Source organism: Centroberyx gerrardi, chromosome 15, assembly GCF_048128805.1.
Source record: "Centroberyx gerrardi isolate f3 chromosome 15, fCenGer3.hap1.cur.20231027, whole genome shotgun sequence".
NCBI classification, from domain to species: Eukaryota; Metazoa; Chordata; class Actinopteri; order Beryciformes; family Berycidae; genus Centroberyx; species Centroberyx gerrardi.
In genome coordinates, this window is record NC_136011.1 from 15,608,880 (window position 1) to 15,633,933 (window position 25,054).

The following is a 25,054-nucleotide window of genomic DNA, read 5'->3' on the forward strand; positions in this document are numbered from 1 at the left end:
CAGTGTGTCCTTGCTAACACCAATAGAAAATCCATGATCGTGACTACGAATAGATTGAGCTGTTCCACTCTGCCTGCTGTTCTGTTGTAATATGGGAAAGCTGCAGAAGCCTGTTTATATCAGCATCACCCCACAGTACACAACTTGAGTTCTTTTATCAGCACCAACATGACTGTGTGTCTATATATAAAAAAAACTTCAGCACAAACTTGAACTTCAAGCCAGTCAGTTGAAATTCCAGTCATGAATTGTTTATTTTTTCCAGCAGCAGGCAACTTGATGTCAATATATCTTGTATATGCTGAAATCTGTTTTTCAAGAAGCTGTTGGCATCTCCCCACTTATTTTCTGGGTTTACACTGGGTTGTATTACTGCACATTAGGATTAAGAGATGTGAGAAGGAATACCTATGAGTAAATCATGTCAATATGACATTTTCATCCACTTATTACTGCCTCATTCATACCTTACATGCACAGCAGCATCTGCTCAACTCATGACCCAGTGAGTTTCTGGTGTAACAAATGATGAACCTGTGGTGAGCACAGACAGTCAGCAGCAATCAGTTCAGCTCTGTAATTTACTGACCCTGCAGAAGATGAAACACCACAAATTGATATTATGGAGGATAAAGACTGGCAGAGGTTAGGCATATTGATTACACAATTTAAAGGTATTTCATTCTCAGAAAATGACGTGAAATTTGTAGTGATTTGTAGTTTTTGAGTTATGAACATTTGTTCAACACTAATGCAAAACTGTTTTACAGCACTTTTCTCTCTTTTCAACAGCTTTGTCCTTTACACATTTTTAAACTGTCACTATTCCCACAATTTTCACACTACATACATATATTTTACATCAAACTGTTCAGCTATTTCTTCTGTCACTCACTAAGTGATAGCATTTGTAGTTTTTGAGCTATGATGGTTTGTTCAACACTAGTGCTGTACTGTTTTTGGCTCTTATGAACAGATTTTTTCTGTTTACATTTATTTAAACAGTCACAATTTCCACATATACTGCTGCTGCTGCTACAACTACTACACATACTATTTCAACTACTTAAACTACTTCAGATACTAATTGTCTGTCTAAATAAGCTGTCTAACAGACCTGTCTAACTAACTGACCTGTTTAACTTGCATGTACTGTATTCTTATACTTCCAGCTGCCCACACATTTTCTCCAGGAACTGTTTTTGTAGTTAATCCTGTTTAAAGTGCTGTGCTGCTAATTAGTGTTCCCGCCCCCCCACCCCTAACAGATTCTGCAAATTAATTAGCTCAATTCCCATCTTTCTCAGATTTTCCTTCAGTCAGTACCTCTCATTCTGATACAGATTACAATGTAATAACACATGCTCTACTGTCTCCATAACTTGACATTCACCTCACCTCCCTGTATTATGTTTCCCTATCCAGTATAATGTTGAGTTTAAACCACTGTGACCTATTTGTAACCTTGTATTTACAACTTCTTCCCTTGTATTTTGCCCTCTTGTTTTACTGGATCCAGCCTTCCTCTGGATATTGTACAGGTGCTTTCCCTTCTTTTCTCTCTCCCAACTCTGCTGCCATCTCTTGATCATTTCTGTCAATATAAAAGCTTCAGCTTCTGACTTACTAAATAGGACCTCAATCTCCACCCTTTCTTGCTTCGTGAAGTGTCTGTTCAGCTGTAACATCAGCACTCTGCTTCCCCTCTATCCCAAATGGAGCCCAAATGAACTTGATCTTAATCCCTAATCGAATTATTTGTGTATGAATGTGTAAGCCTTCATTTAAAATACCCTGTCTGCTATGCAATGTTTGTGTCTGTAGTCTAGACTTAACTAGTGCTGAGCTTGAATCAGAGCATATACACACTTTCATTGGTTGGTTTCTTTCCACCCAATGCAAAGCTAACACTATTGCCACCATTTCCGCTGAATATACTGAAAACTGAGATGATGCGCTTTGTCAGATGGCCTCTAGAAGGTGTCTTTGACTGCAAGATGCAGTGTTTCCCATACAGAGGCACAAAATCAAAAGTTGTTAGTGTATAGAAATTGGTCTTAATCGATCTCTGATGCGCGCATGAAATGCACAAATTAGACCATTTCATATTTAGATTTACTTTCACCCTTCAAATCAGGAGTTCGGTTTAGCAATGTCTCACTGTACATTGACCAATAATTTCCTTTCCCTTGCTCATACCTGCATACTTTTTTTTAATGTAAATTTACATCCTTTCTTTCAGCCTTCAGTTTTGTAAACAAGTGGGCCACCAATTCCAATGAACTGGTAAACCTGGCCCAAACTGCTTTACCATGGTTTGACAATATTGTATTATTTGCTCATCAAAGTAAATATAAATATGGTGAATGTAATAATTTGGTTTGACTTTGATTTTCTTAATATTTGAACAAAATCTCAAGTCACATCTCTCCCTCTGTTGAGAACCACTGGCCTGCAGAACATCCTCTCTCTCTCTCTCTCTCTCAGGTTGTATTTGCTGGTGTTTACTCAAAGTCGAAGCACAATTTCAGGTGTGAGGTGATGGCAGATTTTTTCCACATGCTGAATTTGAGAGATGTTCATTCATTTTGATTGGTTATTCTTTTGCATCCTAATTTGAAAAAAATACTTTTCATTTCTCATATTTGTTACAGTATATACATCCTCAGTGTGTCTTTGGTTGAAAGGATGACTGTTCAATAGCTGTATGTTCACTCTTGGTAGATCCATATCTGAAATGACAAGTCTCCCACCAAACAAACACACAGAACTACTTCTTCTGACACAAGCACATGCAAGAGAACTTCTCCTACTTCAAATACTTTCAGCAAGCAAGCTACCAATTGCACATGTACATTAGGTGCAAGTAAGTAGTATCTTAGATCCAAAAAAGTTCTGGAAAGTGGTCAGAGTTATGGAAGATAGGTACCCGTCCTCCCGGTTTCCTATGTCCCTTGACTCTGATGGTACAATAGTTTCAGACAAGGTGCGCAGAGGTCTTCAATCGCCATTTCATCACATCTGGGTTCTTATTTGATTCTACCAACCCCCCTGAGCCCCCCAATTCTGTTAGCCTGTCTGAAGCTGTGACTTTACACAGTGCGATCCCACCTTCGTTACATTCTTTCAGTTTTCGTACTGTCACTGAGGATGAAGTGCTGGATGAGCTACTTAAGGTAGACCCTAAAAACCCATCTGGGTCTGATGACCTTGACCCTTACTATTTCAAGGTTGCTGCTCCCATAATTGCTGCCACAGTTTCTTATCTCTTTAATCTATCTGTCAAGAATTCCCTCAACTTCCCTCCATTCCCAGCTCTTCCACTCCTACCAATTATGCTCCACCTTTAAAGGTAGTGAAGACGCGCCCCACTCCCTCTCTAGGCAACTGGGAAACCCGATAGGAGACCACATCCAGCCACGCCAATCCCTGGCTGCACACCTCTCCTTTTCCCACTCTTTGTATGCGTGTTTGACTGAAGTGAGTGTTGAAAATCATGTATTGTGTTGATAAGAGGCTAAATTACATTATCAGTTTGCTATGTTGGAGAAATATTCAATTTTCAAATTCAAATATACTCTGTTTATCCCCGGGGGGGGGGGGGGGGGACAACAAGCAGGACAACAAAACAGCACACATTCATCATACACATACAAAATAGAAATTAGATAAATGACTGAATGAAATGAAATGGGATGTGATTACCTGCCAGCAGTCAATTTGAACTTAGTATTTTCTTTACTATCCATTCACACTGCTGAAATCCCTTGTTCGTGGAAAGCTGCTATATTTTACCTTTGTTTAAAGGGGGTGATCAGACTGATCCTAATTGTTACAGGCCTATTTTTATCTTGCCTTGTATAGCTAAGATTTTGGAAAAATGTATAAATAGGAAACTAACATCATAACTTGACACTTATAGTATTATCTCTGGTATGCAATCTGGTTTCTGTTCTGGGCATGGATTTTGGGCATTTTCATAAACTGCAGGGCCCAGAGACACTCTAATTGCGCAGAGGATGAGCTAAATGTAGAGTAGCATGGCAGCTCCACTTCCATATTTGCGTTTGTCAACAGTATTTAAATTGCAGAACCACACAATTGATATGTTAAAATCATAAAAACAACTATCGATCCAATACAGCTAGCCTATATTTTTTCTATAACACTGTCTCTGTCCAGCTGTCTTAAATGCTCTGCATACAATGTTGACTGCAGTGCCACTTACAATTCTCTACAGGAATAAAACAATACAGGCAGAGCATTATTTTATTTGATATTTTATTTATTTAGGGGTGTGTGTGGGAATGGTGGGTTTAAAATGGGTGTTAGGGTGCTTTACAAATCTTCTGAGCTTGGAAGGCTTCCTGGGGGCCTCTTTCTCCATGTCGCAGACCTTGAGCTTCATGGCCTGCTCCTCCATTTCTTTGACGAGAACCTCCTTCTCGTCCTTTGCTGTCTGGATACTCAAGTCTTTCTCTTTCTGGAGCATCTTCAGAGTCTCCATTTCTTGGAGGAGGCCCACCTTCTCCTCCTTCTCTTCCTTGAGCTTGATGGTAAGCTCTGTGTTCAAGGCCTTCTCTGCATGGAGCCTTTTCAGCTCCTCAGTTCTCTGGTCTAGTGCCTTCAGCAGTTCGGAGCCCCTGAGCTTCATGGCCTCCAGCTTGCTTATGGCCTCCTCATTCTGGACCGTTTGCTTTTGGTGTGCCTCCTCCATCTCACAGGCCATGTGCTTCATGGCCTGCCCGTGGTCGCTGTGGAGCTTTTCTTTAAGCCTGTCCATTTAGAAGGACTTCCTTCTCCTTCTTCTCAGCCTTAAGCTCAGTGGCCTGCTGGCATGTGGAGAGGCCCATCTGTTTGTGCCGAAGTCTGAGTTGCTCCATTTTTTGGTGGAGGATCTCCTTCTCCTTCTGCTCTGCCTTAAGCTTAGCAGCCAGGTCGCTTGTGGAGAGGGCCATCTTTCTCTGGATGTGATCCATTTCCTGGCGAAGGCCTTTATTCTTCATCTCACAGCCGTCAAGCTTGAGGGTCTGCTCCTCCTTCTCCTTACGAAGGGCCTCCTTCATGACCTCGCAGGCCTCAAGCTTGACGGCCTGCTCCTCCAGTTCTTGGCGGAGGTCACCCTTCTCTGCCTGAGGAAGTGTTGCAGGCATTCCTGTCCAACGCTGGATCCTCTTTCTCAACACTGGAATGTACAGATACCCAGCTTGGATCAAGACCAAGTACAACACTCCTTGAATCATCAAGAGCTCCAAGCCCATCCCCTATCATCAATGCAACTGAGCCCAGTGTCAGTCGGCAGCCTTTCAAAAAGGCTCAGAAAAGCACCAAATCTGCTGAGACTGAAATAGAGCTCCAGAAGCTTGTGATGCTTAGAGAGATGTCCAAAACCGTACGGTCTGGCTTCAAGAATCCTGAAAATACAGAGTCTACATTAAGGTGGCAGCTGAGGTGAGACAAATTCATGATCCAACATTAAGAACAAGAGCTTAGAAAAATGTAATGACTATTTTGTATGACATACAAGAGCAAGATCAGAATATGACCCGCAATGCACACACAGAAGCAGGAACACCATACACACCCCAAGGTGTGTTTCATGTATACCCTCAAGTGCAAATTCAGCCACCACCATCACCCTACCACCACTCATACATTCCACCTCAAGTTCCACAGCACCAGCCAAATTTAATGCAACTGCTTCAAGACAGTGAGGCAGAGGTAGATGGTTAATGTTAAAATAGAAATGCATAATGTGCCTTTTACGTTAAAAAGATGACATTATGTTCAGTTGAGTTTGAAGATGTTCTAATGTGACATTTGTTTTGACCTCATCTTGTACATTCTGATCACTATGGGAGGAGCGGGAGGAGCAGAACGAACAGTGTGTTTCTAACCTGTCTGCTGCTGCTGCTTGCGGGCCAGCCTCCTCTCAAGAGCCATCTGTCTGTTCAGCTCCATGCGTTTCCTCTGCTCCTCGGTCATGGAGGGGGCGGGTGGAGCCGGGGTGGAGGGGGCGGGTGGAGCCGGGGTGGAGGGGGCGGGTGGAGCCGGGGTGGAGTGGACCGGACGTTCGGGGACTTCAGGGACTTCAGGGAAACCGCCTCCGCTAAACGGGTCTGGGTCTCCGAAGATGTGCGCCTCAGGAGACGCCTCTTCCTCATCTGGATTAAATGTCTGAAATTAACATTTTGGCTCACTTTCCAAGAGCTAGTAAACGAAAAACTACCTGACAAGAATCATTTTCACTGAACAAAATAATTGTACAGCTGTTTTCGATGCTATTTTGTGTCTAGAATCAGGTTCTGTGTGAAGCATTCAATATAGAGACAAGAGCAGGTTTGTTGAATTTTAGTTTACTCACTCATACAATGGATCTTTTTTTTTTATCCTAGCCTTTATTTTTTTACTTTGGCCTTACGCCTGCTATGTGTTGTCACATGGGAATAACAGAGTTTCAACTAATGTTAGGCTAGTTAATGATCAAGACAGCAGAGAAACAGAAGTTTAGACGCCACTGCTTTGTCAGCCAATCAACAGCCTCTTTGATACAGAGCCATTGATTTGCTTGGCTCGCAGTCAGAGAGAAGACCACAGACTGTGTATAACCAAGGAATTGAAATGTTACTGTCTCAAGAAATTACCAACCAGGGTGGTGGGTGGCACTTCGATTTCACTGCATAGTCAAAATTTTACCAGCATTTGGCGGGTGTTAATTTCAGAACCCTACCTAGATTGTGCACTTTGTGTTTCAGACAATTTTGATTGCGAAATATATTTTTAAAAAACCTGTTCTGGTTTGGATTAATTAAACAGCTTGTGAAATCAACCTATACTCCCGTAGAAACATGAAAATTTAACTGGATAGGATTTGCACAGTAAGACTCTAGAGTAAGTATTTTGCTCCTGATGATTCTTGACACAGTGGATATTACTAGCATGTTTTTATCTCTTACCATCTTTACCAATGAAGTCCTCATGTGTCAGTGGCATGTCCAGTCGTATTCGCTTGAGACAAGTCTGAGGTGGGAAAGGCAAAGAATTTCAAACACTGCACTGTTAGAAATCTGACATGCTGAATATTGACAAGAAGCGTGCAAAGAGAAACCCATCTTCGTCTCACCTGTACTTCTTTTTTGGCGCCTAGCTTCTCAATTTTGTCAATGAAATCATCAAACTGCAGTTTGGGGTACAATCTATGGGCCCAGTTCTCCATCTTCTGCATCAGGAGCCGCAGGTCCTCAGCCTGATTGGACAGACACGCACACACACGCACACACGGCCATATATTCATGACATTCAGAATAACTACAGTAACTAACTACTCAAAAGTTGCCCGTTTCTGTTGACTGTGCTCAGAGATCCATTGTCAGCTCTTACCTCGTGCCCTTTGCCTTTAAAACGAACATTATCAAACAGTGTGCGCAGAGCTGGAAGTCCTCTTTCTGAGATTAGCCTGGAAAGAAAAGACTCTCTCAGTGTCAAATGTTTAATGTTTGAGCTGTAACTTTGACCATCAACTAATCACAAATGTAAACTAGAAGGGCACTCGGAGAGCGCAGACCTCCGCCAAGGTTCGTGCTATTATTGCTTGTTCGTGAGTGATCCCTTCCACGAAGTTTCATGAAAATCGGGCCAGTAGTAGCGGAGGTAACAATTTAAAGTCATTGTTAGGAGCGTCCTTGTGGCTCAACCTTATACCGCAGATACCATGTACTCACAGTAGTAAATAGCACAATGTACTTTTTTAGCTGCATCGATTCATGTTCTCTACGATGATATAAAGAGGATCAAAGTACCTCTGAGAGTCCACCTTGGGCTGTGGTCTCTTCACTCCTTTCCTTTTAGCAGCAGGAACATCAGCCAGCTTGGACTGCTCCCCTTCTTCCTCGCCTGCATCAGCCAAGCCAGATAACACAGGCTGTCAGCATCATTTTGTTCACAATTAACACCAGACAGACACCCTTCTACAGGCCAATAACACAGACTGACTTACAGACAAGTGGCTGTATCTGCAGAGAGGAGACACTGTATTGTAACCGTTTAACACATGCAATTAATTCTCAGCATCCTCCTCACCATTTGCGAAAGGGTCAGCCTCTTCTCCTCCCCCCTGGCCCGGGGAGTGAGGTGGTGGGAGGGGAGGGAAGGTTTCATCTTCTATGTGGTCGTAGTCAGGAATGTTAAACATGCCGTTTTCCAGCGGATCCAGCATGGCGTGGAGGGCTTCTGGAGAGGAGAGGGAGCAGCGACATTTTCAACCAGGGTCCTGTTTACCCCATCTTTTTTCTTTCCATCATAAATATATACACGTCTCATTACGGATTGAGTGTCAATATGTTGTAAAAGACATGCTTTTGGGGTTGATTCCTGGAGAGACCACTGGCCCATTAGGACTGTATTGGAAAGCCACACACAGGCAAACAAGATATTAAGTAGCTCTATGAAGAGATTTTGGTCAGAATTGATCAGTATGATGGAAAGAAATTGAAAAATTAGGATCCAGGTTTGAAAACGGATGGATTTATGCTTTAACTTATCAAGTAGCCTGATCAGTTGTTAACAGTAGTCTGAACAGTCTGGGAAGCTACAGCAGGTCTGTGGTAATGATAAGTTAATTAAAAGTAGAAATGTGATTTTCAAGTTCTCAACTTTATGTACTGACAGATATCAAGAACCAATACATTTTCAGGACTGAACATGAACTCTACCCACCAGCCAAATGCTTGATAGGTTTGTCTAAATAATGCTGGTTTCTCTACTCTACCAGACACACTGACTGGTAACTAACCAACATTTTAAGATAAGATAAGATAAGATAGCACTTTATTAATCCCCTTGGGGAAATTCAGGTGCCACAGCAGCAACTGGCAGACCAGTACCAAGGAGGGAGTTGGAAGGTGTTGTAAAGGTGTTTGTACCCACTAAACGTTTCAGTAAATCTGGGCCTAAAGCCTTTTACATAAAGGGGATTCTCATTCATTGATTCTTATTGATTCTTGAATCGAAATCCAATAACTGTCCATGCCAAATTTAATGAGTTAAATTTGGGTTTGGTCCACAAAGGTTTCATCCTCGGTGGTAAACTAGTCAGTTATTTTAAAATCTCAAAACTGACCACTTTATCTGAGACTTGAAACACATAAAGGCGCTAAACTCAACAAAGTTACTGCCAAGATGGAAAGCTCAAAACTATCAGCCATTCCTCCTGTTCCACCTGCACAGAGAAGCCACGGTAAGCGGAGTAACGTTAGCTACAATGGATAGCAGGTTCACCTCTTTGTCTAATGAGTATGTGCCTTCACTAACTTTATCTAAGTGTAAACACTGGGCTTCTGGCAAAGCTAGGCTGCTACCAGCTGACTGACGGAAGATAGTTTGGCCAACACTGAAGCTAAACTCCCGCGCTATAAACTAGAAGCTGGTGATGTCTTGAAACGAAAACTTTACGAAAGATTCAACTTAAAACCACAAGTCTCCAACATGATAGTAGCTGACAAGATACGACATTATTATTAAAATGAAGTAGTTACGATTAAAGTGTTCTTCTTCTTTAGTTTTGAGGCGGTTGACATTCAGCTGAAAGGTGCATTACCGCCACCTACTGGGCTCTAGCAACCACTGTATATTACCTACACGTCCTATGACTACTAATACTACTACTACTACTACTACTACTACTACTACTACTGCTCAAAGTGCTACAACTACTACTGCTACTACTACCTACTACCTACTTCTACCTTTACTATTACTTGTGCTATTGCCCCTACCGCTGCCACTTGTGCTACTACTGCTACTGCTATTATTACTATACTGTTGTTATACTGCTATATATTACTACTACTTCTAATACTGCTACTACTAGGCTACTGCCACTACTACTACTGCTACTACTACTTCTAATACTGCCACTACTACTACTGCTACTACTGCTATTAAACTTTACTGTGATTCACATATTTATTGTGTACAGAGAGCAGTGATACTGAGCGGATGCTGACTAGCACTTCTGTGATTATGGCCATATTATCAACTCAACTCTCTTATTAAACACTGTTGTACTTTACTCTTTACTCATCTTACAGTGATTATGTTGGTTATACATCCTGTGGCCCTCTTCAATTCTTTCTCCTCCATGCTGAGGGCCAAACCCCTGAAAATGATCCTGACATGACCTACACGGTACTGTGATTAGCAAAAAGCAGATAGTGTTGAAATGTCAGCAGCACAGAGAATTTGAAGGTTTGCTCTCATACTGATGGTGGTTTGTATGTATTTATGTCTCAACAGCACAAAGCATTTACCTTAGTTACAATGTTACTTTTACAAACAATTTGTTAATTTCATGAATGCATTACAATGGTTATACAGCTATTCTTGAATAGATGGAAAACTTAATTGGGGAAAAAAGTAGCTTTAAAAACATACTAAAGTAAATCAGGTATAGCATAAACTATAAATAATGAGCTAAAATCTGTCAAAACTAAGACAGGATCCCTTCACTGCCACAGATGAGATGTACACAGCAGGGTGGAGAAGGTAATATTGTGTGGCAGTGAATTTGACTTATTTTTGGTTCACTGTTAGATTGCTGCTATTTCCATGTTGCTGTCATATTGTTATGTATAAACTACTATAAGCATACCATGGCTGTGTCACTTCCATCTGTCTCTGCCTCACCGGGAAGCTGAGTGAGGAGACAGCTGGGCTGCAGCTCGGCGCCGTCACATCAGATACCTGCCGCTTCACGCCTCCTGTGCACTTTCACACAAATGAGAGGAAGAAATGAAAATGAATCTAATAAGACCATGTGTATTTAATTATTCAGCAGTTATTCAGTGCCTATCTGCTGTATGATGGGTTTTTGTTTTTCGCTTTGGACAGAGACCTCTATGTCTTCATCATGGGATCCATTTCTTCTCAAAGTGATATCAAGCCTATGCTGCCCCTATCTGGGAGTGAAATAAAAATCAGCCTTGCCAGAGTTTTTGCTTGTGTTGTACAGAATGGGAAGGGGAGGGGAAAACAGAGGGAGAGGGAAATATAATAAAATGCAATAAAAAAAAAAAAAGTGTAATCAGTAAAAATAAGGCAGCATTACCCACTCCTCCTCTCCACACACAAGCATGTAGATTAAAAACAGCCCACACAGCACTTTGTTTTTGCCACAGAGGGGAGCATGTGCAGCGGGGAGCTAACCTGAAATCAGATTTTACTCAGGAAGTGAAGTCTTTGGGCCAAACGTGTGGCATACCTCTTCTGGTTTTGTCTACAGACAATCAGAGCTGAGAAACAAATTCACCCAATGGCTCCTCATCTCTTTCTCTCCTTCATCCTTATTTCCAGACTATGGGGTAAGAGTCACACATTACTGGGATGATCCACTCCAAGGATTTGATGCAGTACATGATTCACAGTATTTTTTTACTGTTTTTTTTCTGTTTTTCTGCTGGCCACAGGTGCTGACTGTGTTGTCAAGGTGCCTGTGCAGAGAGGCGGCTCAGTCACCATCCCATGTTCATATGATCAGGAGTACGTCCACCACGTCAAATACATATGTAAAGGGGTTACGCAGGTATGGGGTTTTTGCTCTTGTTTCATACGGTCTGACAGTAGGAAAACAGATCAGGCCTCAGTGTCGGATGACGCCATCCAACGAGTTTTCACAGTGACTCTGACTGAAATGGACCTGAAAGACTCAGGAAATTACTGGTGTGCTGTAGAGATTGATTGGGGACGTGATTATGAGGGAACACATTACCAACTATCTGTCAGCCCGGGTAAGTTTATCATTCATAATCATTCATTTGTGATCAATGCACAAATCACGTTTGATGTATATGGAATATATACACGTTATTGTATTTTTTTTCCTAATCTCTCTGATAATGCAAATAATAGTTAAATATTTATGCAGTATATTATGCTATATAGCCCTTTTACAATAGTCAGCATACTGCATCATGTATACTGTATATCACTGTTTTAAGACTGATGCTCATCATTATGCTTTTCTTTAAAGTCATATAAGAGATTCAGTCAAAAATCCCTTACAAAAAAGTCACATGTGAAAACCCACATGTGAATTCAAAGCACATGTGCTTTTTTGGACACGTTGGTTTTTTCCCATTGACATTTTCACATGAGAATTCTCTCTTTGCATGTGAAATGAAGTTTTCACATGTGAAACAAATAAGCTACGGACATATCTAATGGCATGTGAAAATTTGAAAAAAAAAGTTTACATATGAAAAAAAAACACTTCTAGTAACTAAAAATTTTCATCTTGTGATGTCAAAACGCGACACAAAAAATTGTTCACATGTGAAAACCAACATGTGTCCAGAAAGCACATGTGTGTTGCATTCACATGTGGGTTTTCTCATGTGACTTTTTTTGTTTTTTTGTGTCTATCTCTGTGCCCAGGAACTCCACAGCTGTATGTGGAGCAACAAAACTTCATGGGACTCGATGGCGGGAGTGTCACTGTCCAGTGTTACTATAGCAACTCTGGGCCCATGAAGTGGTGCAGGATGGGCAGCTCGTGTGTGGAGAAATATTTTGGAACATTACATGGAGCAACAGTAGCTTTACAGCGAATTCTTGATAACACTGATAGAAAAGTCATGATTGTCACCATGAGTGAATTGCATCCTGGGAACAGTGGGTGGCATCTGTGTTCAATAGGAGACCTACAGATACCTGTCCATGTCACTGTGATGTCACGAAGCTCACCTCAGAGCAAAACCCTCCCTAGTAAGTGGAAGAACACAGTTTCCTTAAAATAGTTATATAACATACTGTGATATTTTCAGGATTCACCGGGCATTTTTGGGCTCTATAATTGTAAAAATTGTGCAAAGTCTGTAAAGAAATAGATAATGCTTCTCTCTGCTTTCTCAATCATGTTACCAGGTCAGACTACTTGTGAAACGACAAGTTTGAGCGTTGAATCAACAACCACAAATTTCACATCTCATTCCTCAGCCGTCATCACAAGCCATGGACCACAAAGGTTTGTTTGTTTGTTTGAGTGACCAACTGTGCAGGATATGAACGTGTCTACTTTTGATTCATGCCACCTGCCTGGAGAGTAACTACTGCAATAACAAGCCTGGGAATATTATATTTTCTAAAAACAGGTTTGGGCTATTGCTCCTTGTGCCGAAAACTGCTGTCCTTGTCCTCCTGTGCATCATCTTTGCTGTGGTGAACTCCATGGAAGAACCAAGTTAGACAAATCTCAACGATGTGGGATTGAGGAGTCCGCCTGCTAATATTACTTCTCTCCCCTTCTTCTCCATTTTGTTTACATGTTTTCCACCTAATTGTGAAAGCAAAAGTGCTCAAATCTTTCATTTATATGAATCTATCTATATGTATGTCTTATTCTGCGATTCCCTTTCGTATGTTCTCATCGAAACATTTCAACCCCCACATCAGCCATGGTTTGCTTTGCTACTAAACAGTGAAAATGAATCGGCCTAGGCCTGCTTGTAACTATACTGTCATTGTAAAGTAGCTAACAAGGATTAGTCATCAAATGTCCGTGCAATCTTCGGACCCTACTGCAAGTAACAGGAAACTCTAGTCAGTGTGGTCTATTGTCTGAAACCAGTGTTGTACAGATCCACGTCACTGTAAGCTTCACATGCATTTTGTGGTGGCCTGTTCCTACCACAGCCTCATTTCCAGTTTTGAATTCACATGCTTCTGGGCCTGATAGCTTCACTTTCTGTCCAGCAGAGGGCAGCAACACACCGTCCTCTAACCTCATGCTGGACAGGAGAATAAGGCACTGAAACTCACTGCTCATTTTACACTACGCTGTGGTTAGATTTTCTTATGTAGAACATTCAGTGTTAAATACAGTGTTAAGTAATCCAAAAGACAAAAAAAAAAATTCTTAAAGAACACAAGGTGTATGGACAGCCACAGATCTACTAAACTTAGCATAAAATGAATCTGGCGTCTATAACTCCTTACCATAACAATAAGAGAAATAATTAGATAACAGCTTCCAGTTGTAGCTCAGTAACAACAATACACTGTAAACTTAGTACAAAGTATTTTATTGTAAATGTTTGAAATACTACATGTGCGGTTATAGTTTTGACAAAAAGACAAAGGAAAAAAAAAATAAAGGTAACAAAAATAAATACATCTGCACTGACAGATATGTGATGAGCAGAGTTTCAGGAACTGAAACTGAGAGTGAATGATACGTTTCATCATTTTTTTGCTTGAGAGACATGGTTTGACTTAGAAAACATCATCTGCCCTTTTAATGTAGAGAGTGTCATCTCTTAATTACTACAAAAAGTCAAGGTTTCTGGGATTAGGCTTGCCTTCTGACATCATCTTATCCTTCTGGAATGGCTGTAATAAAATTCTTAAAAGTCAAACTGCATGACATCTCCTTCTTGGGCAAGTGGTCTCTTAACTTAGGATTTCCAAAGCCTGTTTTCACAACAATATCATACCTGTAGTAACATTTCACTAGTTGCTGTGACGACAATACATGTATACACAGTGTCTATGGTATCTCAACCACATCGCCAGTGAAGAAAAACAGACTGGCTTTCCTGGCATCATTGACCACAGAATCAATAGCGATAGTTCATTCAAAAGTTTCACTGCTGTTTTTTCAACAACACATACACCAATCATTTAATTTTCTATTTATTTAACTAGAACAGTGGTAGTCGCAAGTGAAAATGTACACCTCCAGTGCGGTTATGCAGAGGCATAGTCACTCAACAAAGATAATGACAAGTACCAAGCGCCAAAAGATTGTCATGGTAACAGAAACAGAGCATTTCAAAAGCATCACCAGCATCATCATCATCATCATCATCATCATCATCATCATCATCATCATCATCATCATCATCCACTCACTCATCTTATGCACGGTTGCGCCCCAATTGTATGAGACCAGAAAATAAGCAGTAACCCAGAAGATAAGACAAGCTTCAAAAGACTACTCAAAAGTGTAAAAATTCACTTTCTAGCATAAAAATACTGTTTGTTCCATTTACATCCCAACATTTGAATTTTGATCACTTTATAAACTGTTCAAGACACTTAAATCTGATTACAAAAAAAAAAAAAAAAAAAAAGTAAAAAAAGAAAAGTAATGCCATTAGTGTCTTAGGTACACAGTACACAGAGTGGTCTGGAAAAATAAGTGTGGAAATCCTCTGCTGTAGATACAGAAAAGTGCCAGTTGGGCCAGAGAGTTCATAGTCATTCAAGATCCTTCATGTTGTTTGGTCTGTCCTTGATTCTTCATTTGATTGTTGGCCTATTCTCTCCCAGTCTATTAAAGCCTGTATATATGTGTGTGTGTGTGTGTGTGTGTGTGTTGGAGAGTCCGTCTGGCAGATTGGAATATCCAGGGATCTTCATGTTTTAAGCCAGGCTTCTCTGTCTTGGCTTTATTCTGGGGTACAGCTGTTAGGACAACAGGAAGACACGTCAATTCATAAATCAACTCTTCTAGATTTAAGAAACAGTTTATCAATGTCATTACATTTTCCCCCACTCGTATGTTTTGAAGTTAGGAGATCTGGCTCTCACCCCTAGCAGGTTGCGGGGAATGTAACCCTCGGTGTCGCCCATGCGCGCCCACCACCACTCGATCTCGTCCTCGTCCTCTCTGCGGATGATGGTCATGCAGTCGCCCTCGCGGAACGTCAGCTCATCGGGGTTCTCGCCGCCGTAGTCCCACAGGCCGTAGACCACGCCCCTGTTCATGATGCCCATCTTCTCCTGCACACCTGAGGATGGACAGAAGGGGATCAATATACATCGAAAAGTAAATATCAGCACAAGCAGATTATAAGCATAGTCAAATTCTCATTCTCAGCCACACAGGAACATATACACAGCATACACTACCAGTCAAAAGTTTGGACACACCGCATTTTTCTTTATTTTTACTATTTTTCACATTTTAGAATAATAGTAAAGACATCAAAACTATGAAATAACACAAATGGAATTATGCAGTGACCAAAAAAGTGTTCAATCAAAACTATCTTCTATTTTAGATTCTTTAAAGTAGCCGTCCTTTGCCTTGATGGAAAGGCAAAGGCTTTGGAAAGAAATTCATACATAGGCATCAACTTCACTATTTATATTTGTCTAAAAAAACAAATTTCAAGCATTTAAGCATAAGCCTTTAGATCAAAATGGCTTTAAGATTATGAAAAACATAGTACATTCAATCAGGTGTGTCCAAACTTTTGACTGGTAGTGTACATCACCGTAAAAAGAAGAAAAAAAGAAACGGCATGCATAACACAATTCACTCCCTCTCCACTCGCTCTCTCTCTCGCACACACAAATAACTTAATTAGTCTTCACTGACCGTAGAGGAACTGCGAGCACTGGGTGTAGCCCTCCTCCATCTCTTCACATTTATCAGCTGCTGTTTGCATGTCGCTGTAAGTCATAGCAAACACTGCCGCCCCAGACTCCACCAGGAACTTGCACACTTGCACATTGTTGCAGGAGGCGGCGCAGTGAAGAGGCGTCCTGAGGTAGAGGGGGGAGGGGTGAAAAAGGAGAGGGGAGAGGAGAGAAGTAAAGGGGAAATGGGAAAGGGAGAGAGAAGGATGAGGAATCGGGAGGGTGGGGGGAGAAAAGGAGTTTACAAATGCACTGATCCGGGGAGAGACAGGAGAAAATGTTGTGCAGCTGGGGTGATTTGCACTGCCACTGTACAGCGGAGCTGTGTTATCGCCAGTTAACTTACCAGCCGTCGCTGTCAGCAGCGTTAACATTGACGCCGAACTGGACCAGGAACTTGACGATCTCTGTATGCCCGGCACAGACGGCATTGTGTAGAGCAGTGATGCCTTCATCGTTGGGCTGGCTGGGATCCTCCACCTGTGATTGAGAAATTAAGAGCAAACAGAGACGCACTTGGTCAAAACTGAATTTCAGTGTCAACATATTTTCAGCAAAATAATATAGGCATTTTGAAAGAAAATTTGGTATTTTTAATAGAAATTACTTTGTACATCTATCTACAGTTAGTTAAAGAGCCAGGTTACATTACAAATTCTGACCAACATAAAGTGAGAGGTTTACATGATGTGTGTATCTTGTGGAGAAGAAGTCTTACCTCGTAGATGATCCTCTGCACCAGGTCAAACTCTCCCTCCAGAGAGGAGTCCAGCAGCAAAGCTAGTGGGTTGAATTTGACCCTCATGTCGTGGTCGATGCGCTCAGAGCCAGCCTTGCGCAAGTTGGTCCTCTTTCCCTACAGACACAATCACACAGGTGAGAAGAAGTCCAGCCCTTCTGAGAGAAAAAAAAAGCTTTGTTGCACACCAGTGATCTCCAACAGCCACTAACACCCCGAGAAGAGAAACGAGACTGTTAAAGTCTCATCGCGATGTCTGTCCTGTCCTGCCCAGGTGAAAAGTGTTCACTCTCTGCTGTGTTCACTTTGGACTGAAGGCGGAGAAGAGGAGGGACTCGTTTCTCCGGCTCCTAGTTCATCGCTAAGCCAGCTTAGCACCACAAGCAGTATGAAACAAATTGATTTCACTAAACCATGATTATGCAAGCTGATTAGGGATAGTTCACCTCCAGTTAAGTGAAAAAAGGCCCCTTTTAGTTTTTAAATGGGTCTCGAATGGAACCAGTGGGTTTAGGTGACATGAGGTGGGGACCAGGGAGGGAGAAATGAGTCAGAACACCGATTTCTCATTGGTCCACCCTTTTAGGGTAAGACCTTTCCACCTCACAGTTAAACCCTCTTATGGAGGATCAATACAGGCTTGGTGTTTATTTTCAACATAGAACATAGCTAAATAAATAGAGGGGAGGTGGGGTATCCGCTTAATATAAGCTGAATAGGGCCCACTTTCTCCCCAAACAATAGCAGCACTTGATAGGGATTATTTAATTATATAACTTCAGATCAGGTCATTGCTGCTGTTGACCAGCAGGTCATTAAAAGGAGAATGTGGAGTCTGGAGCCTGGACTAGCAGAATAACCCATGACCTGCCACTGTGGAACTAACAAACAACATCTGAGGGAGTTAATAAACACATACAGTACACCAGCATACAAAAGGATAATCTATACTATGGATTCAAGACATTACTAAGTCCCCTGATGTCCTGAGACGTGCCCTACACAAAGTAGGCTACAGAGAGCCACATCATTGTGATTCAGCAGTTTCATTCAGCAGACACTGATCCATACCGGTGGCAGAGTGACTTGTCCAGTGACCTCTGGTGCCTTCATGTTAAAGGTGTCCTCCCCTAAGCTCTCCTGCTCTGCTCCGCTGGGGTATGGAGGAGGTGGGTAGGGGGGGAACTCTTCCAGGAAGCCCTCTGGCGGAGGAGGGGGCAGGCTGGGCATCGTCTCCTCCAGGCCGGCAGGGGGCGGTGCTGGGAAGAGAGTGTCATCTGGCCTAGGGGCTGGGTGGGCTGGGGGAGGAGGGGGGATAATGTCCTCGCTCTCTGGGATGGCTGAAGGTGGGTTGGTCTGTTCAGCAGGGGCTGGAATGGGGACATTAGGACCCGGGATCTGAACTGGGATCTGTCCTTCCTCCAGAGTCTGGCCACCCTCTGATTGGCTGTTCTCTACACCACTCAGGGTGCCAGGAGGCCCCGGCCCCACCAATCCCTCTGCTGCTCTCTCTGCTTCACCAGGATAGGTGGGAGTGGTTGGTGTGATCACAGTTTCCATAGCGGCCAGCGTGGTTTTCTGGTAGAGCAGTTTCTGGATGTTGGGCCCCGCAGGGCCCTCCGGCTCAGTGATGGAGCTGCGTTTCTTGAGCGGCCTTGGGGCGTTGTAGAGCTTCTTCCTCAGGGCCTCCAGGTCCCCGTCGCTCTGGTGGCGGTAGGGGTTGGAAATGAAGGGAAGGAGCTTGGTGGGGCTGAGGGGCCGGGGAATGCGCTCCGTCTCTGGCTGGGGGCCCTCTGATGGGCTGGGGCCTGCCTGGGGGGCTCCGCTGTGGTCCACCTCAGACTCCAGGGCAGGGGAGCGGCGCTCCAGATAAGGGTTCTCTGGATGCTGGGAACCTCCACTTGGGATCACTGGTTTGCCATAAACTACATACAAGCACATAGACAGACAGCAAACAAGTTAAAATGTGATGACTGTGGATGTATTCTTGCTTTACTGGTTAAATGTAACCCATTAAAAAGAGTTTCTCTAAATATCATTGCCAAATGAATAATGAAGCACTTATGAGCTACTTTCTTGGCCCCATTTTGCCGTTTCCCTCCCTGCTCCTTTTAATTTATAACTTACCAGTGCAGTCAAAAGGATTTCTAAAACTTTCACAGCAAATCAAGCCTGACAACTTCAATGGTATGTGGAAACACAATGCATAATTTTAAGGCCCATATTCATAAAAAACCAACAGCATTGCAGTACGTAAAATCTGTGGCTTGGTAATTTGAACATAATCATAAATGTAATGGGGCTGCGAGTACCGTGACAGAGCCACATTACCACTGTAATTTCAGTGGACCGCGTACTAGATCTGTCAGCATGGCAGAGAAAGACAAAATTCTACCCAGCAGAGCTCCATATTTTAAGAAAAGAAGTATTGGTACATAATTCAAACTTGCTTGGAAAAGACATGAGGGTTATTCACAAAACCCACTTTATGGGCTAAGACCCAGGGGCGTATATTCACTAAACCCTATGCTAAGGCAAAATCCCTGCATCTAATGCCATTTGCCACCAAAACTTCCAAACCTGGTTACATTCACTAAATTTCTGGGGACAACGTGGAGCAATGACTGATGACTTATAAGATCAAATTTGGCCACAAAAGCACAAACTGTCAAACTTACCCAGTAATTCCTGTTTATGAACAACAAAACACCACCGTGACAGTTTCAGGTTTCTAACCCCCTATGGCTACTGCTTATAACATTAAAAGTTATATTTCATGTGCACCAGAATACGTCATTGCAATTCATTTCACAGTGCTAGCGTGCATTACAAGAAAATCCTATAAATAGAATCAGGCTGGAGAAAATTTGTTCCATTTCATTTCCACAATTCCAGCCAGCAACCAGCATGTATGGTTGCTCATGACTGTGTTTGAGAAGGGAAGAGGTAACAGATGGCTTAGCCTCTCTAGCTGCTCATCTGGTCAGTGGCGTGTGAATATGTTCATGCTGAGTATCTTCAGCGGGACGGCAGAGGGGCAGATTCACCTTACAGGGAATACATCAGAATGACACAAGACACTTCAGCCTTGTGTACTCCCTCTCTTAGATTTTGATATGACATCAACAGAGCTATATGCATAAAACATCTGAAGAGAGGAATAATTGCTTAAGATCACTGGTCAGGTCAAACAACCACACTAACTTCAGTAGTCTTTAGAGGCAAAGTCTTCTTGGATCAGCAGTCCTATCCCTAACCCTAACCCACACATCCAGCTGGTCATATTCCTCCAGTATTAGGGCTGTAACTAACAATTATTTTCATTATCAAGTAATCTATCTTTTCAATTCATCGATTAATTATCTACTCAATTAAATGTCAAAAATAATGACAAATGACAAATCACAAATTACCAGGTTCCAAAGTGATCTTAAAATTGCTGACCAGTAGCCAAAAAAACGATTTTACTAATTTTACAATGATATGAAATGGAGAAAAGCAAGCAAACCTTTCCATTTGTGAGGCTTTAACCAGCTTCACAAATATTTTTACTTGATAAATGACTAACGATTAATTATCAGAATTTTAATCAATTAATTTTCTGTCGATCGACTAATCGATTAATCAACTAATCGCTTTACTAATCGCACTATCCAGCATTAGTCTTAGGATTTCATATCTCCATCCAGTTCACTCAGGAGGAAACGTCCCACAGCAGCTGATACAACTTCAATCTAAACATGAAGCAAAGAAAATCAACATGTGTAGCATTTTTTCTTTTAGATAATGTGGGTTACAGTACTTTCATGTTTTATTCAAAGTGAGTTGTTCTGCTTCTGCACATAATGCATTTAATTGCTTTCACTGAGGCTTGATGTAAAGTTGGGTTAAGTATTGTACTTAGAGGGAAACCAGGAAGAGTAATGGATATGTCCACGTTTGGACCGGCTCTATTTCTGAGTGTACCATCCAGAAAATCAGAGGAGAAAGACATCCCATTCATCTCTGTGTTCACAGGAGGTCGAGATACTCAACTTTAGATAAAGCTACAGCCTCAAAATCATCATTCAGGCATGAATCTAAAAAAAAAAGTTACAAAAACTGAAGAGTCTTACCACTGATAAATCCATTGCCGCGCGTCTGGGACCTGTTGAGAGCCCCCTGCACACCAGGCTGGAAGGCCTTCCCTGGGCCAGGGTGCTGGGTGTACATGGAGTAGATGGAGCTGGCAGCAAGGGTCTGCGGCTTACTCAGACTGGAGTCTTTAGAGGAGGGCAGCTCTGGGGTGAAGGGCCTCACCGTGGCCGCAGGTGGGGCATCCTGCTTGGAGGGCAGGGGGAGCGTCTGGCTCTGAGAGGGTGGGAGGGGGCTGCGGCCCTGGGCGGCCTGCGGCTGCTGGCTGTGGGGCTTGGCTTTGGGGAAGGTGCCGGTGTTGAGGGCTGGCTTGCCGTACGGCCCGGCAGCAGGGCCTTTGGGTTTGCTGGGGACAGGCGGGGGCACCTTGACTGGGGCCTTGGCAGCAGACTGGAGAGATGAGGGGACAGAGACAGGGATAGAAGTTAGATGCCTGGGTTTATTATTGCTGATGATTAACACATCATGGCCAGGGATTTGTTTCTCATTTAATTCCAGGCTGGTCAAGGACAGCATAGATGATTAGGACATTTTGAGTAGATGCTTATTAAAATGATTTACAATAAGGGTGATTACTCAATTTCGCCACTTAAAAGGAGAATACTGGTGTCATTTAGAGTTACAGCCCAATTAGTGCTGTCTTTGGGCTTGGTTTACATTTCCCCCAGTCATTTTGTCGTTTTTAAAATGGAAACTTTACGGTGTCAACCTGGCTTGACATTAACTGCTGTCCCAGCCACAAATAAGGATACATGGATGTGACAATTAAGTTTGCAAGGCAACACGTTTTGACAGTAAGCGGAGCGTAACGTAATGCGTGCATTGATATGAAAACACAACTTGGGCATAATGAAATATCGATAAAACACAAACTTTGACCCAAAAAAACCCAAAACAAGTTATGGCTTCATGTTTACTGTAAATGATTATCTAGCTGTTGAAGTTATTTTTCATACTGTACAAGAATGAACAGAAGCCAATGGCTTCTTCTGAAGGTAGGACAACCAAACCCTGATATCTTCAACTTTGCTGACTATACAGACATCACCAGGATTAATATAGTGAGGGGCAAACTAGACAACTGGCAAACTTAAAAAAAAAAAAAAAAAACAAGACACTCAGGTACACATGTGCATACAGCACTTCAAGAACAAGAGGTGATGAACGAGTAGTAGCGATAGGAGTGCGTTTTATTTCCTTCTCACCTGAGCGTCCCTGACCAGGTCATCACTGCTCTGGTTCTTGCGGAGGGAGGTGGCGGGAGCCTCGGTGGGCTCAAACATGGAAAACGGACGTACCTTCCTGTCCCTCTTCAATTCCGTCTCATCTAACCACATACAACACACACAGACAGCAATCAGTTTCATCTGTAGACCACATGTTCAGACACAGAGTGATTCTATAAAAAGACAGAACAAAAGCCTCTTTGGAGGCTGCGTTATCGACAGTTAATGTTTGGTCACAGTTATACAGTCTTGCAGTGCCGTTGCTGTGGCAAGGCTGCATGTGTGTATGTCTGTTACCTTGTTCTGCCTTGGGGCTGGAGTGAGAGGTCATTCGTGGCAGTGTTGAAGATGGACCATGACCATTGGTGTTGGACTCTGGACCTGAAGAGCCCCACTCTGCCAGTTTGGATGACTGAAGGCCTGAGGGACAGATAAAGAGGAGGGGAGAGAAGATGGAAAGAAAGAGGCGGAGGGGGTGTTTGGCTATTAATGTGTACCATAGGATCTTCCATAGAAGTAAAGAGAATACAAAGTATCAAAACACAAAGTGAAAACAAGCTTCAGCTGTAATCTGCCCAGATGAAAAGAAAGTCGCAAAGAACAACAGAGGGAACAATGTATTTTGTGGCAGAACAAATGACATGTGACAGTGATTTTGCTTCTTTCTTTACTCATCATTGTCTCTTTGGTTGATTGACTAATGGCCCAGCCAATAGCCTTGCATGTCCTTGGACATCGACAGTCGGATGAGCCACAAAAGCTGGGCTTTTGGCAACTGGCAAGATTAGCATCACATTAAAGATGGTAATATAATGACCATTTCCATCGCACTGCCTGCAGATCGTAGTTGAATGCATTCTCCCTCTCAAGAGGTACACACACACACACACACACACACACACACACACACACACACACACACACACACACACACACTTAGCGTAAGAGACCTGATTGAGTTGGTCAGAATCCACACAGAACGTCAGTTTAACTGAAGGTTATGCGTTTGTTCCAACTGACCCATTTAGAGCGGCAGAAAGAGAGCCGAGGAGAAAGCTCAACAACACGCTTTAACAAACAGCAGCACAACAAACAAATACGACCGAAGATCTGGCTAAGAAATGATGAAAACAATATCTAATCTTTTCATCTTTTTCAGTGGCAATCACTCACAGGAAGAATAAACACACATCAAAACACACAAGGAAAACACAAAAACATGACCGTAGAGAATCTACACAGAGGATAAAACACACCACACACAAACAGAAGTGTGTACCTTTTCTCTTAGCCCGCAGCTCTTTCAGAGGCTTAAGCAAGAACATGGCTTCTGAGGAAGATGCACACGAGAGACAAGAAAACCAAAGTAGCCTTAAATATCCAGATCTCCCTTTGCTCTAGACATGCCGCTGGCTAGGCCCAGGCAGGGGCCCCCCCGAGGGGCCACACAGAGACCAGCACAATCCCAGGAGCCTGCCTGATGCTCTGCACAACGGCCCTGCTGGAGAGGAACTGGGGACGGGTGTAAGCCAGGAGCAGATTCCTCTGCACCCCCCCCCCCCAATCTCGCCTCTTCTTTCCATACTGCATATCGGCTCATCATGCGGAAGTAATTGCATGCAACATCATGGCAGACTGGGAAAAACCTGTTACTTTTAGTTCCTGCCTTTCTCCAGTTCTAACCTATGTGGAATCACGGAAAAGGAAAAGATGGGCTGATGAGGAGGAGAGGAAGAGAGAGCGGGAGAGGGGGGAGGGGGAGGGAGGAGGAAGGCTGGGGGGAGGGTCCCTTATGCTGTTGTTTTGTAATGACTAATTTTGGTGTCAGATCATTCATTTTTAATGACATCAAGCTCTCTGCTGGCCCACTACCCACTGGGGGATTCATTTAAGAGAGAGCGAGTGAGGGAGTTAGACTTATTGCGTAGAGGGAAGCACGAACAGCATCTCTAAATGGGATATGTCTCCACTCTGCTCCGCCTTTCCCTCCGTTACACAGCACACTTACTACTGTAATCTGTGGGCAGAGCGGGCCTGCAGGCACAGCATGAACAACAACAACAAAAACAGCCCCAGCTTACTCTATACCAACTCTGGTACAGGGTGTTTAAAAAGGAAAATATCTAGCTTTAGTTGCTCTTGCTTTCAAAAAAGCAAAGTTAGGAGTGTAAAGAACTGTAAAACTCTTTGACTTTTAGAACAGTTACACTGTGAACAGCAAAATTGTCAGTATTAACTCGCCTTGCAGTCAGGACTGACCTAAAAAAAAAAATGTGTACTCAGTTTCATGCTACTCTATTGTTGTCCATTCACTCTGTCTGTAAGTCAACACTCAAACAAAGACTTCTTTACCACAATCGGGTCTAGTTTAGACAGTGAGTATAGAGGCAGGCAACAATGAAAGTAATGGGACCTTTGTTCACAGTGGCCTGCACTCCATCCCCATCTGGTGGTAAGACCTGGCCGTTACAGGGGTATTAATCTTGAGATATTTGCTAATTTGCCCACGTATGGACAACTCTCTCTAGTGGAGCAT

At 42.7% G+C, this 25,054-nt stretch overlaps 3 protein-coding genes across 4 annotated transcripts in view; 1 reads left to right on the top strand and 2 right to left on the bottom strand.

Annotated features, from left to right (window-relative positions):
• Positions 1 to 4,769: 4,769 nt before the first annotated feature.
• Positions 4,770 to 8,215, bottom strand: LOC139918749 (TIMELESS-interacting protein-like). The gene is made up of 7 exons (XM_078288615.1): positions 8,080 to 8,215; positions 7,800 to 7,893; positions 7,381 to 7,456; positions 7,124 to 7,246; positions 6,957 to 7,020; positions 5,898 to 6,164; positions 4,770 to 5,185 (listed from the first exon to the last, which is right to left on the bottom strand). The coding sequence occupies exons 1-7, from the start codon at positions 8,213 to 8,215 to the stop codon at positions 4,770 to 4,772; spliced, it is 1,176 nt and encodes a 391-aa protein (XP_078144741.1).
• Positions 8,216 to 9,177: 962 nt separating this feature from the next.
• LOC139918751 (polymeric immunoglobulin receptor-like) lies at positions 9,178 to 13,239 on the top strand. Its single transcript, XM_071908196.2, has 5 exons — positions 9,178 to 9,235; positions 11,463 to 11,783; positions 12,430 to 12,759; positions 12,919 to 13,018; positions 13,146 to 13,239. The coding sequence occupies exons 1-5, from the start codon at positions 9,178 to 9,180 to the stop codon at positions 13,237 to 13,239; spliced, it is 903 nt and encodes a 300-aa protein (XP_071764297.2).
• Positions 13,240 to 14,058: 819 nt separating this feature from the next.
• Positions 14,059 to 25,054, bottom strand: part of tp53bp2a (tumor protein p53 binding protein, 2a) — a 34,019-nt gene continuing 23,023 nt past the window's right edge. For both annotated transcript variants that reach the window (XM_071908170.2, XM_071908169.2), the window contains 9 exons: positions 22,816 to 22,938; positions 22,498 to 22,619; positions 21,274 to 21,682; positions 18,230 to 19,083; positions 17,138 to 17,275; positions 16,766 to 16,899; positions 16,379 to 16,545; positions 15,586 to 15,785; positions 14,059 to 15,459 (listed from right to left, as the gene is read on the bottom strand). In XM_071908170.2, the coding sequence (XP_071764271.2) occupies positions 15,418 to 15,459; positions 15,586 to 15,785; positions 16,379 to 16,545; positions 16,766 to 16,899; positions 17,138 to 17,275; positions 18,230 to 19,083; positions 21,274 to 21,682; positions 22,498 to 22,619; positions 22,816 to 22,938 (2,189 nt within the window). In that variant the 3' untranslated portion in view covers positions 14,059 to 15,417. The remainder of the gene's footprint in view (positions 15,460 to 15,585; positions 15,786 to 16,378; positions 16,546 to 16,765; positions 16,900 to 17,137; positions 17,276 to 18,229; positions 19,084 to 21,273; positions 21,683 to 22,497; positions 22,620 to 22,815; positions 22,939 to 25,054) is intronic.